Genomic DNA, 12,321 nt, shown 5'->3' with positions numbered 1-12,321 from the left:
TTCTTCTTCTTCTTCTTCTTCTTCTTCTTCTTCTTCTTCTTCTTCTTCTTCTTCTTCTTCTTCTTCTTCTTCTTCTTCTTTCTTCCATCCATCTGTGGGGATGGGATCCAGTGAGTGGGAGAAATAAAGCATTTTTTCTCCACTAGCCACAGAGAAGTCAGTGCTAGGTACAGGCAGGCTTCCCTTCTGAAGATGGAGCAATGAATAAGGGTGGTTGGTGCTGTGCTGCTGTAATCAGAGGTGGAAAGCCTTCTATATTTACAAGAATCCAGCTGAGCCTCCAACAATAACTTCCCCCCACCCCTTAATTTATAAGACTTTCAATGGGAGGACAAATGGAAAAAGCCCAGGCATTTATTATTTATTATTTATTATTAGCCTTCAAATCCATTCTCTCTGTGGAAATTTACAAATAAATATAACTGGGGAGGACTTGAAAGTGTCAATGAGTAGTCTTGACGATAAATGACTACAGGAACCCAAATGATAACATTTCTCATCTCCAAAACAAATTACTCACTCCTTTCTAGAAGCCCACAGGCCCTGAGAGACAGGAGCTGAGCCGGCATTACAATGGGGGACAGGGAACATGTTAGGATGGATTGTTAACCTAACCCAGAGAATAAGGTTCCCTGGTAGCTAACAGGGCAGATTTGACATTCGACCAGGATGGACACTTAGAAAAAAATGAGGCACAAACCACCTCTTTCCCAAATCTTCTTCCTTTCCCCTCCCCTCACCTCAGTCCATTTTTCTTAAAGCTGTCCTTTCTTCTTTGTGTGTGTGTGTGTGTGTGTGTGTGTGTGTGTGTGTGTGTGTGTAGGCAATCAGGGTTAAGTGACTTGCCCAGGGTCACACAGCTAGTGTCTGAAGCTGAATTTGAACTTGGGTCCTCCTGAGTTCAGGGCTGATACTCCATCACTGCACCACCTAACTATGCCTTTCCTCCCTTCTTTCAAACCAATCCAATCCTATCAGTCAACAACCTATGTGGGGAGCACTGTGCCGGGTGATGGAGTGCATGCAACAATCACAGGATTTGTAGGATTTGAAGTTGGAAGGGATCTCAGAGCTCATCATTTTGCAGATGAATAAGTGCTCACCCTCTGGGAGATTACAATCTAGTCGTATTCTATGGTGGCTCTGGCTTTCCTCGCTGTAATATTGGGAGATGGGCAATGTAAGAATCATCAGTCCCATTTTATAGATGAGGTAGCTAAGGCACAAGTTATTCAATCAATTATAAACATTTATTTAATGCCTACTATGTTAGGTGCTGGGGATACAAAGACAAAAATAAAACAGTTCCTGCCCTCAAAGAGCTTACATTCTTTCAGGAAAGACAACTTGTTTGTCAATACACACATATAATACATATATTGTATATATATATACAGACGCACATATATGTGTGTCTATAGATATGTGTATGTATGTATAAGTATACATAAATATATATGAACAAAAAGTGAAGTGGTTTGCCCTGAGTTTTGAAATGATGCCCGAAGAATACAGACAAACATTAGCTCAAAGTAATGCAAACAAGTAAACTTAATGGGGGACAAGGAGAAGTAGAGGGGAGTTGGGGTATGTATTTAAATGAGCAGCATCTGTCAGGTCTTCAAAGCCTTAGCTGACTTTTTTGTGGGATGTGAGGATGGAACTGAACCACTTAGGGGAGTTCAGCATTGACATTTATAAAGTCACTTATCTGGGTTGTCACTTAACCTAACTAGGACATTTGTTGTTCAATCATGTTTTTTTCGTGTCTGACTCTTTGTGACCCCATTTGGGGTTTTCTTGGCAAAGATTTGGCAGATGAGGAAACTGAGGCAAACAGGGTTAAGTGACTTGCCTAGGGTCACACAGCTAGTAAGTGTCTGAGGTCGGATTTGAACTGAAGAAGATGAGTCTTCCTGACTCCAGGCCCTATATTCTATCCTCTGAGCCACCTAGTTGCCCTAACTAGGGCATAAGTTTGAGCTAATGCAGCTGTTAATGACTCATGATGGCCCCTTGATGCTTTCAAATCCCTGGAACTTCTTGGTGCTGTAACTACCCAGAGGTTCTCTACACCCCTGGTCACATAGCTAGTAGGTTTTGGAGCCAGGATTCAAAGTAGGAAATTTAATGGAGTTAAATATAAAATCCTAGACTTGGGTACAACTGTACCAATATGGAGGGTAGAGGTGTGTCATTGCTAGATAGTACTGGTGTGAAAATGATCTTGGTTTTAGTAGATTTCAAGTTCAATATGAGTTGACAGCATGTCATGGCTATCATCAGAGCTAACATTGATAGGCATGGTGTCTAAAATGATGGGCGAGGGGGATAGTTCACTCTATTTTGCTGTATTAAGTTCTTGGTTACAAGATCAAAATGAGTCCACAGTGTGACATGGCCGCCACAAAAAGCCCAACATTATTTTAGGTTACATGGACAGAGCTCTCGGATTCATAGTGAGGGAGATAAGGAACAGTCGTCTTATATTTATATACCTGTATTTATTCAGTTCTATCAACCATACCTTAGGAAGGCTGTTGATTCACTAGAGCTCATTAGAGGACATCCATCAGCTTGATGAGGAAACAGAAGATGTATAGAGGGTGAAGAAACTGAGGATCTTTAGCCTGGAGAAGATTTGGTCAGTAAACATTTATTAAGCACCTACTATGTGTGATGGGCAGCTAAGTAGCACAGTGGATAGAGTGCCAGGCCTGGAGTCAGGAAGACTCTTCTTCCTGAATTCAAATCCAGCCTCAGACACCTACTAGCTGTGTAACCCTGGGCAAGTCACTTCACCCTGTTTGCCTCAGTTTCCTCATCTGTCAAATGAGCTGGAGAAGGAAATGGCAAACCACTTCGGTATCTTTGCTAAGAAAACCCCAAATGGGGTCATGATGAGTGGTATACAACTGCAACAACAGCGGCTAAGATTAGGAGTCTGGGGGCCCCTACCCTCATCTTGGGGTCTTTTCTAGATGATCATGAAATCTTAAGAGGCCTTTCATTTTCAGCTCCAAAAGCCACTAAGACCCATAAATAGGAACCATATTAAGTAGTTATTGAGTGTCAACAGTGGGCGAGGCACCACAGAGGAATCAGTCAGTCAATCAGGAAGGACTTATTCAGTATTTACTATGTGCCAGGTGCTGTGCTAGGTACTGGGGATTCAGAAACAACAATGAAAAGAGCTTCTGCCCTCTAGGAGCTTATAATCCAGCCAGGGAAGACAACATGTACAAATCTTAGTCCCAGTGCTTTTGAAATCTTTAATAGCCTCAAGCTATTAAAAGTCAGAGTTGGAATTCAAAACCAAACCAAACCTTAGGTTCAAATCTTTGTTCTGCTACTTACATGCCACTTGTGTGGCCTTGGACAAGTCACTTCATCTGTCTGGGTCTTGGCTTCCTTTTCTGTAAAATGAAAGTTTTGGACTACCTGAGTTCCAAGGTTTCCTCTGACTCTAGCTCTTAGTAGTCTATGAATCTGGGGGCTTCACATCACAATGGAGCGTGCTTCCTTGCAAGGCTGTTTGCTTTGTGTCTCTGGTCAAAGTTATGTGCAGCTAGCCAAAGAACAGCAATACTTCTCAATTCAGGGTTATTTCCAGTTAAATCATCCATTTGCTATTCTATTTCTCCTTCCCCAGAGGCAGCAGGAGAAAGGCGACCCTCTGCAGGCCTTTTGGAATAATAGCATTTTGCTTTCTGCTGGAAGACAAACACTAAAGCGATTGCTGGGAAATAAGTTTAACAATATTCTAGACAAATAATGCGTTCCTAACCAACCTCCCTAGCACACGGGGTTACCATTTTAAGGTGGGAAATTGTTTTGCGGGGGAAGGAGGTCCCAGTCAGACAAACGTCTTTCTTTCTAAGTTCCAGAAATACTGAGTATGTGCACTTTAGAGAAAGTTCAGATGCTGGCTTGTCTGAACCTCTCCTCACCCTCATGTCCTCTGGTAAGGAAATCACATCTGGCTGAACAAATGCTGGGGAGTAATCAGAGCTCCAGATGTCCACAGCTTTGGACTGCTCTTGGTAAAATCCTGAAGCCTTTTCAGTTTGTCTTATTCTCTCCCTCACCAGCTTCTCCCCCTTTTTATGTATCATTTCTTCCCTCCTGGACCCCCCTCTCCCCTTCTCTTTGGCCCCCTCATTCTGGATTCAGAGTCAGAGAACCTGGGTTCAGATCCTGACACAGTCATTTATGTCCTCTTGGGCAAGTCATACTCTCAGCCTCAGTATCCTCATCTTTATGTAACATTTATATGGACTGTGTAACGAAGACCTAGGTGGCCCAAGTGTAATATGGATGATGATGATGATGATGATGATGATGATGATGGTGATGGTGATAGCTAGTATTTGTACAGCACTTTAAAGTTTGCAAAGCAGTTTATAAATATGATCTTGTTTGAACCTTACTACAACCCCCATTTTACAGATAAGGAAATAGACAGCCAGAGGTTAAGGGATTTGCTTAGTTAACAAGTACCTTAATAGCTTGTACACAAATAACAGTTTAGATAGATAACAGACATAGCTTGTAAATGTTGAGGTTAGACTAAGCTCAGATCATCCTGACTCCAAGTCCAGTGCTCTATCCACTGAGCCACCCATTTGTCATGAAATACAGATAGATGGAAATGCTCCATGCCATATCTCTGGGGAGACTGGCTATCCATTTTTTTGGGGATGTGGAGAATTGCAGTGACTGGGGGAAATTAGTTCCTTGGTCTCCTATCTTCAAGAAGCGAATCAAGCTGAAATTCTATCTATTATCGGATATGTGAATCTAAAGGTATGATTATTCGGGGGATTCTGCATATTAAAATCCACCCTCTCTGGTTGCTGGGGGAGGGGATAATACTTCCACCCCAGACTTGGAAGGTGACTTTTAAATTCACCTCCATAAGTTTAGCTTCTCCTCTCAACAAATGCTTGTTACGCAAAAGAAATTTACAGATAACAAGTAAATGAAATAATCAAAGCAAACAATGAGGAAGTAATGGGGAAGCATATAGATGAGTTAGGCAAGGGAAGGAAGACATAAGAGTTAGGGGCTCTAGAACCCCAGAACAAGATGAAATCTTAGCTTAACTGAGGAGTGATCTTACCCAGAGACCATTTAAATGAAAGAGTCTGGACTAGCTAACTGATTTCTTGATTTTTAGTTATTGTGGATGCAATGGTGCTGATTAGGTCCACTACAAATATGTGTTATCTAATTTTATTGCAGCAAGGCAATCCTTTCAGTCCTCCCTAACTGATTTACCTAGTGGCTAGATGATGCAATGGATGGTGCTCTAGACCTGGAGTCAGGAAGACCTGAGGTCCAATTCAAGTTAGATACTTACTGTGTGACCCCAGGGCAAGTCACTTGTTGTGAAGATCACATGGGATATTTGTAAAGTGCTTTGCAAACCCTAAAGCACTATATAAATGTTAGCTATTACTATTAATACCCTTTGTTATCCTTGTACAGATGCTGTCCCAAACCTACTCTCTTCTCAAAATTCCCATACCACCACCTGTTCCCACCCTCTCAGTTGAGGACCTAGTCTCATACTTCATGGAAATAATTGAGGCAGGGACAATGAGGTGGCACAGTGGATAGAGCATGATTCTAGAGTCAGGAGGACCTAAGTTCAATTCTGGCCTCAGACACTTGACATTTACTAGCTGTGTGACCCTGGGCAAGTCACTTAACCCTGATTGCCTCACCAAAAAAAAAGCAAAAGAAATAATTGAAGCCGTTTGCTTCAATTTTCTTTTTCTTTCCTTTTTTTATATATATATATATATATAATGATGATAATAATAAGAAGAAGCATTTATATATTGCTTTAAAAATTTCCAAATATTATCTTATTTGATCTTCACAACAACACTGGTAGGTAAGTGCTATTATTATTCCCATTTTACAGATGAGAAAACTGAAGCAGAGAGAGGTTAATTGACTTCCCCAGGGTCACATAGCTAGTAAGTATCTAAGGCCACGTTTGAATTCAGGTCTTCCTGATTCCAAGTCCAGCACTGTGCCACCTAGCTGCCTCAATACCCCTGATATCATCCCCCACTATCTCTTCCTTCACTCCATTCTTTGATGAAGTGACCCTTTTCTTCTTGTACCCTTGATCCTGTCCTCTCCTGTCTTCTCCATGATTGCTCCCATAAGCATCTCCCCTCTCTCTCATCTTCAATCTCTCCTTATCTATTGGTTCCTCAAAGTTACCTAGGTCTCCCTTACTCTTAAACAACCCTTGCTTGACCCTGCCTTCCCATCAAGCTATTGACCTATACTTTTCTCGCTTTTGCAATCAAGTTCCTAGAAAAAGCTGTCTTCTTCTGGTGCTTCTTTTTCCTCTTCCTTCACTCATTTTCCAGCTCTTTGCAGTCTGGCGTCCAATCTCATCACTCAACTGAAAGTGCTCACTCCAAGTTACCTTTGATCTCTTTGCTGACAAATCCGAAAGTCTCTTTCTCAGTCTTTATCCTTCTTGATTTCTCTGCCATGTGTGACACCATTGACTACCATCTTTTCCTAGACATTCTTGCCTCTTTTGGTTTTCATGGAAATTATCTCTCCTGGTTCTCCTCCTACCTGATTGATCGTTCTTAGTTCCTTTTGCTAGATCATCAGATCTATATACTATATACATATTTTATATATATCATATATATATCTTAACCCCTATTTGTGGGTGTACACCAAGGGTCTGTCCTGGGTCTTCTTTTTCTAATCTCCCTTTTCTTCCCTCCTTTCCTCCTCCTCCTCCTCCCCCTCCTCTTCCTTTTTCTTCTTCTTCTTTTTCTTCTTCTCTCTTTCTCTCTGTCTCTGTCTCTCCTCACCCTCCACGATCTCTAAACGTTCTACAAGTACCTTAGCTCAATATGTCTACAATAGAACTCATCTTCTTTCCCCCAAACTCCCCTCATTTCTGAACTTCCCTTTTCTTGTCCAGGCCACCACCCTTCTTCCCATCACCCAGGTTCACAACCTCAGAGTCATGCCTGACTCCTCACTTTCACTCTTCCCACTTATCTAATCAGGTACCCAATCTTGCTGTTTATCTCCACTGAACTACTCAGTAAACTCCTGTGGGTCCTTATTTCCTCTAGGGTGAACTACAAACTCATCTATTTAGCTCAGCTAACCCTGACTTAGCTTCCCAGCATCCCTGGATATTACACCTTCTCCCATACTCTTTGATCCAGCCCAACTGGCTTCTCTGGCGAGCCATCATAATCCATTTCCCACTTTGGTGCATTTGTCTGTGTGCTATCTACCCCATGCCTTGAGTACTCTTCCTCTTTACCTCAACTTCTTAGAATCCTGTTCTTGTCACTTCCATGAAATCTTTCTTAACCCCTTCAGATGCTAGAGTCTTTCTTCCCTCCTCCTCCAAATTACCTGTGTTTATTTGGTATATATCTATGCCAGGATATACTTATATCAGTTTCTAGCTTATCTTTGGATCACCAGAGCCTAGCAAAATATATGCACATAGTAGCTGTTCAGTCATTTTAGTCGTGTCTGACTCTTAATGACCACAGTTGGGGTTTTCCTGGCAAAGATACTGGAGTGGTTTGTCATTTCCTTCTCCAACTCATTTGACAGATAAGGAAACTGAGGCAAGCAGGGTTAAGTGACTTGTCCAGGGTCACACAGCTAGTAAGTGTATGAGGTCACATTTGAACTCAGGAAGATGAGTCTTCCTGACTCCAGGCTGGGTGGTCTATGCACTGTGGCGCCACCCAGCAGCCCATGGTAGATCTTACTAAATACTGGGTGTTCCAAAAAATCTTGGTGCCATTTTCAAAATAACTGCTAAAACGTACATCTGCATTAAGATTTTTAGAACATCCTGTCTTCATTGACCAGTTGATTCTTCCTTGGGCACCCATGAAACCGTCCCATGCTTTCTCTTCCCCTTCTCTCAACACTCTGGAGAGGTTTGGATAAACTCATTCACCAGGAAACTTTCAATTAACATTTACTGAGGACCTACTGTATGCAGAGCACTGTGCAGCAATTTTTCAATGAAACAGGGTCTGGCTTTTAAGGAGTTTAAAGTCTAATAGGACATAAACATAGATAACTATAATACACAACAATATATGCTAAACTATAATATATATTATATATATATATGTAATATGTTGTTGTTCATTTCAGTCATGTCCCCATTTAGAGTTTTCTTGGCAAAGATACTGGAGTAGTTTGCCATTTCTTTCTCTAGCTCATTTTTACAGACGAGGAAACTAAAGCAAGCGTTAAGTGACTTGCCCAGGGTCACACAACTAATACGTATCGGAGGCCAGATTTGAACTCAGGTCTTCCTGACTCTAGACCAGGCACTCTATCCACTGTACCACCTAGCTGTCCATATACATCTTATATATAATATATTTTATATATGTAATATATAATATTATAACATACAATTATGATATATAATAATATGTGGTATGCTAATATTAGAAGATGAAAAAATATTATGTGAAGTTCAGGTTAAGAGTGACAATCAGGGTAGACATCACTGAGGAGGTAGCATCTGAATTGTTAATTTAAAGGATGGGTAGGAATTTAGGAGTGGAAAGCAAGGCAAAGGATATTCTAGGCAAAAAACAGTGAGCAATGACCTGAAGAGGGGATAGTACAAGGTGTGTTCGAGGGAATAAACCAGTTTGTTGGGAGTAAAGAGGGTAGAACATGGAGGGAAGAAATAGAAGATGACGTTGGAAAGAAAGGATGGTGTCAGATTGTGGAATACCTTGAATGTTGAGCAGAAAAGTTTGAACTTTGCAGGCAATGGGAAATATCTGAAGATTTTTGAGCTGAGGAGTGAATGACAGCAGAGCTCTAACTAGGATGAGGTAATGGAGACATCAACATCCACTGGGTACTATCTCCCCATGCAACCGCCATCTCTGTGCTTTGCCTCCTGCCCTTCTACTGGCCCATATCATTACCTAGTACTACCACCCAGAGATACCCTCATAGTGCTATCTTCCCTGGGTTTGCCTTCTCACCAAACCACTGAAGGGTCTGGACCCGACTCTCTGGGCTACAGGCCCTTCTCTCTTCTGCCTAGTTTAGTAGCCTACTTACTGTTTACCAAATAAATTAGAGTTCCATTTAGTGACCATTGGAAAAGAGGAATCAGTCAGATCCTCCCATGCACATTACATTTTCCATTTAAAAGCAAGTGCCCTCTAAAAGAGTGATTTTGTGATAAACTAAACACCACACCCAGGGAGGAAAGACACAGGCCACATCCTGAGAAATGACACAACTGAATTAGTTGCATTGAAAGATATATGTTAAAACAAGTGCTCCATAAAAGAGATTCACAGTTTCATACACAGCCCCCCCCAACTTCTTTTCTACAATGCATATGGAAACACTAATTTTACTTAGTGTTTGTTAAATTCAGATGAAGGAACAAAAAGAAAGAAAGAAAGAAAGAAAGAAAGAAAGAAAGAAAGAAAGAAAGAAAGAAAGAAAGAAAGAAAGAAAGAAAGAAAGAAAGAAAGAAAGAAAGAAAGAAAGAAAGAAATTCTTTGTAGGCAACCAACAAAGGTATCTGGAGGCACTGGACGTGAGCAAAGTGTTAGAAATGGGACCGAAGTGCTTTGAACTCATTCAGATCTCCAGGTGGGTCTCTCTACTATAGTCTCCAATAAGCTGGTGTATGTGCAGGGGATGAGGGGGGAAGGTGACAACTCCCCCAAAGGCTAGTGCAGGGCTATGGCACCAAAGATGAGCAGTAGCTCTCTAGCTAAGGTTCCAGGATCAAAGCTCTTTGGATGCTGCTCTTGGGCTCCCTCTTTATACGGAAAAGGCCTGTCTCAGACACACGTCGGTAATGATCCCATTTTCCAATTCCCAGGCGTTGTAGGGCAGTGATTGAATGGTGATCTAGACTCTGAAGGCGCTCTCTTAGAAGGCAGAAAGCTGTTATGTAAAGTCCCAGGAATTAATGTGCCTCAATTAGGCTAAAGTGTGCATGATCATAATTTGAGAAATAGGGAGAAATCTTTCCAGGAGTTCAGGATTGCAAGGCAAAATAATGATGGGCACCAGATTGCAAAGGTAAGCAGGTTAAACCACCAATAGGAACCCAATTCCTACTAGGGTTCTTTTATGCTAAATAAGTTAGCCACCTCTAAGCAGAATGGCCTGGTGGTGCGTTCTTTTGAAAAAGGCTTTAAGAAATTAATAGTATGGGGGTAATGGACAGAGCACCAGCCTTGAAGTCAGGACGACCTGAGTTCAAATCCAGCCTCAGACACTTGATTTTAGCTGTGTGACCCTGGGCAAGTCACTTAACCCCGATATCCTCACCCAAATAAAAAAAAAAAAAGAAAAGAAATTAATGGTATCATAGATTGAGGACCTAGAGGGCCACCTGTGACCTCAAGGCAGCAAGTTCCCCACCCCTGTTCTAACCAACTAGCAGTCTCCTAATTTACAACTTTCCCTTGATAAAGAGCTAGCATTTACATAGTGCTTTAAGGTTTGCAAAGAGCTTTTACATATACTATCTTTTTTCATCCTCAAACTTCATTTCAACCCCATGAGGTTGATGATGTTATTTGTCCAATTTTATAGATAAAGAAACTGAGGTTCAGAGAATAAAAATAATAACAGTTAATATTTACATAACACTTACTATGTGCCAGGCAATGTGTTAAGTGTTTTACAAATAGTATCTGATTTTACTTTCACAACAACCTTAAGAAGTAGGTGCTATTATCACCCCATTTTACAGATGAAGAAACTGATGCGGACAAAAATTAAGTGACGTGCCAAGAATCAGACAGTTAATGAGTATGTGAGGTCACATTCGAACTCAGGTCTTCCCGACTCTAGATCTGGTGCTAAAGCCACTTGCTCAAGGTCATACAGAAAATAAGTTTCTGGGTTAGGATTCAGACTCAGGTCTTCCTGATTCCACCTAATCACTATACCTCCAGGAAGCAATTTCAATTCATTTACTAAAAGAAAGAATAGCATTTGCAGTTAATGAATGCTTTTTCATTAATTTTTCATTCATGTTTTTAAAACACTAATAACCAACATATCTACTATATGTATTTTAGTCAGAACCATATAAACCAGACATAGAATATAGTTTTTATTTTTTTAATAATATTTTATTTTTTCCTGATTACATGTAAAAACAATTTTTAATATTTTTAAACTTTGATTCTAAATTCTCTCTCTCTCTCTCTCCCTTCCTCCCTATCTGAAATGGCAAGCAATTTGATATAGGTTATACATGGGCAATCATGCAAAATATATTTCCGTATTAGTCATAGACTAATATATTGTATGTGGTAGTCAGAGTTCCGTTGGCACCAGTGAATTGGCATGACCATTGGTCCATAATTAGTGCTTAATCCCTGCTGGCTGATTCCTTGATTAATTCTGACCCAAATTGGGGTGGGCAGTTGGACTGCCCCTAAGTCTACATTTCTCTATTCCAGCAGGTCCCCCTGGAGTATCTGGAGACATGGAAGAGAAGGGAATGGAAGATTCCCTGGTGTGGTGTGTCTGCTACCAACTGCTCAACACCTCAGAGCACCAACCGTGCAGGCTAGAGGGGACTAACTGTCCTGGGAGCCTTGACATCTGGGAAAAGACCACAGCTGGCAGGGTGAAGAATTGCACACACAGTGCTAAGGCTCAGGACTTCCAAACCATCAATGCTTCACTGAAGAATGACATCCCAGCCTGTGGGGGTAAGACAGGCTGAGCACAGGACCAGCCTTGACCAGCCTTGGTAGTTTAGTAGTGCAGACAAAGAAACAGACATGGAGTCAGAGAACCTAGGTTTGGGTCCTGAACCTATTAAGACTAACTACTATTGGGGCAGCTAGGTGGCGCAGTGAATAGAGCTCTGGTCTTGGAGTCAGGAGGACCTGAGTTCAAATCCAGCCTCAAAAACTTAAAACTTACTAGATGTGTGACCCTGGACAAGTCACTTAACCCCAACTGCCTCCATAAAAAAGCAAAAAAACAAAAACAAAAAAAACTAACTACTATTCCTATTATGACCTCAGGAAAGTTATATCCTCTGCCTCAATTTCCCCATCCATAAATCAAGGGAGTTGGATTAGACTATCTCAAAGTTCTCTTTAACCTTTAAATCTCATAATAAATGTCTCCCTGGCTCATCATTCAGTCTTCTCTCGGTGATCTTATAAACAGCAACTTTCTTTCTTTCTTTCTTTCTTTCTTTCTTTCTTTCTTTCTTTCTTTCTTCTTCTTCTTCTTCTTCTTCTTCTTCTTCTTCTTCTTCTTCTT

General features: G+C 41.1%; 1 protein-coding gene across 2 annotated transcripts in view; it reads left to right on the top strand.

The window, feature by feature from the left end:
• The window catches only part of LOC114049498, a 24,959-nt gene that overhangs the window by 2,888 nt on the left and 9,750 nt on the right, over positions 1 to 12,321 (top strand). Inside the window, exons 1-2 of one of the 2 annotated variants that reach the window (XM_027870740.1) lie at positions 8,818 to 8,885; positions 11,502 to 11,756. In XM_027870740.1, the coding sequence (XP_027726541.1) occupies positions 11,528 to 11,756 (229 nt within the window). In that variant the 5' untranslated portion in view covers positions 8,818 to 8,885; positions 11,502 to 11,527. Of the gene's footprint in view, positions 1 to 8,817; positions 8,886 to 11,501; positions 11,757 to 12,321 lie in introns of those variants that run through there. The other variant, XM_027870739.1, reaches the window with a different exon arrangement.

Source organism: Vombatus ursinus, unplaced genomic scaffold (genome assembly GCF_900497805.2).
Source record: "Vombatus ursinus unplaced genomic scaffold, bare-nosed wombat genome assembly UNPS02014798.1, whole genome shotgun sequence".
Classification (NCBI taxonomy): Eukaryota; Metazoa; Chordata; class Mammalia; order Diprotodontia; family Vombatidae; genus Vombatus; species Vombatus ursinus.
This window is presented reverse-complemented; position numbering and strand designations above follow the sequence as displayed.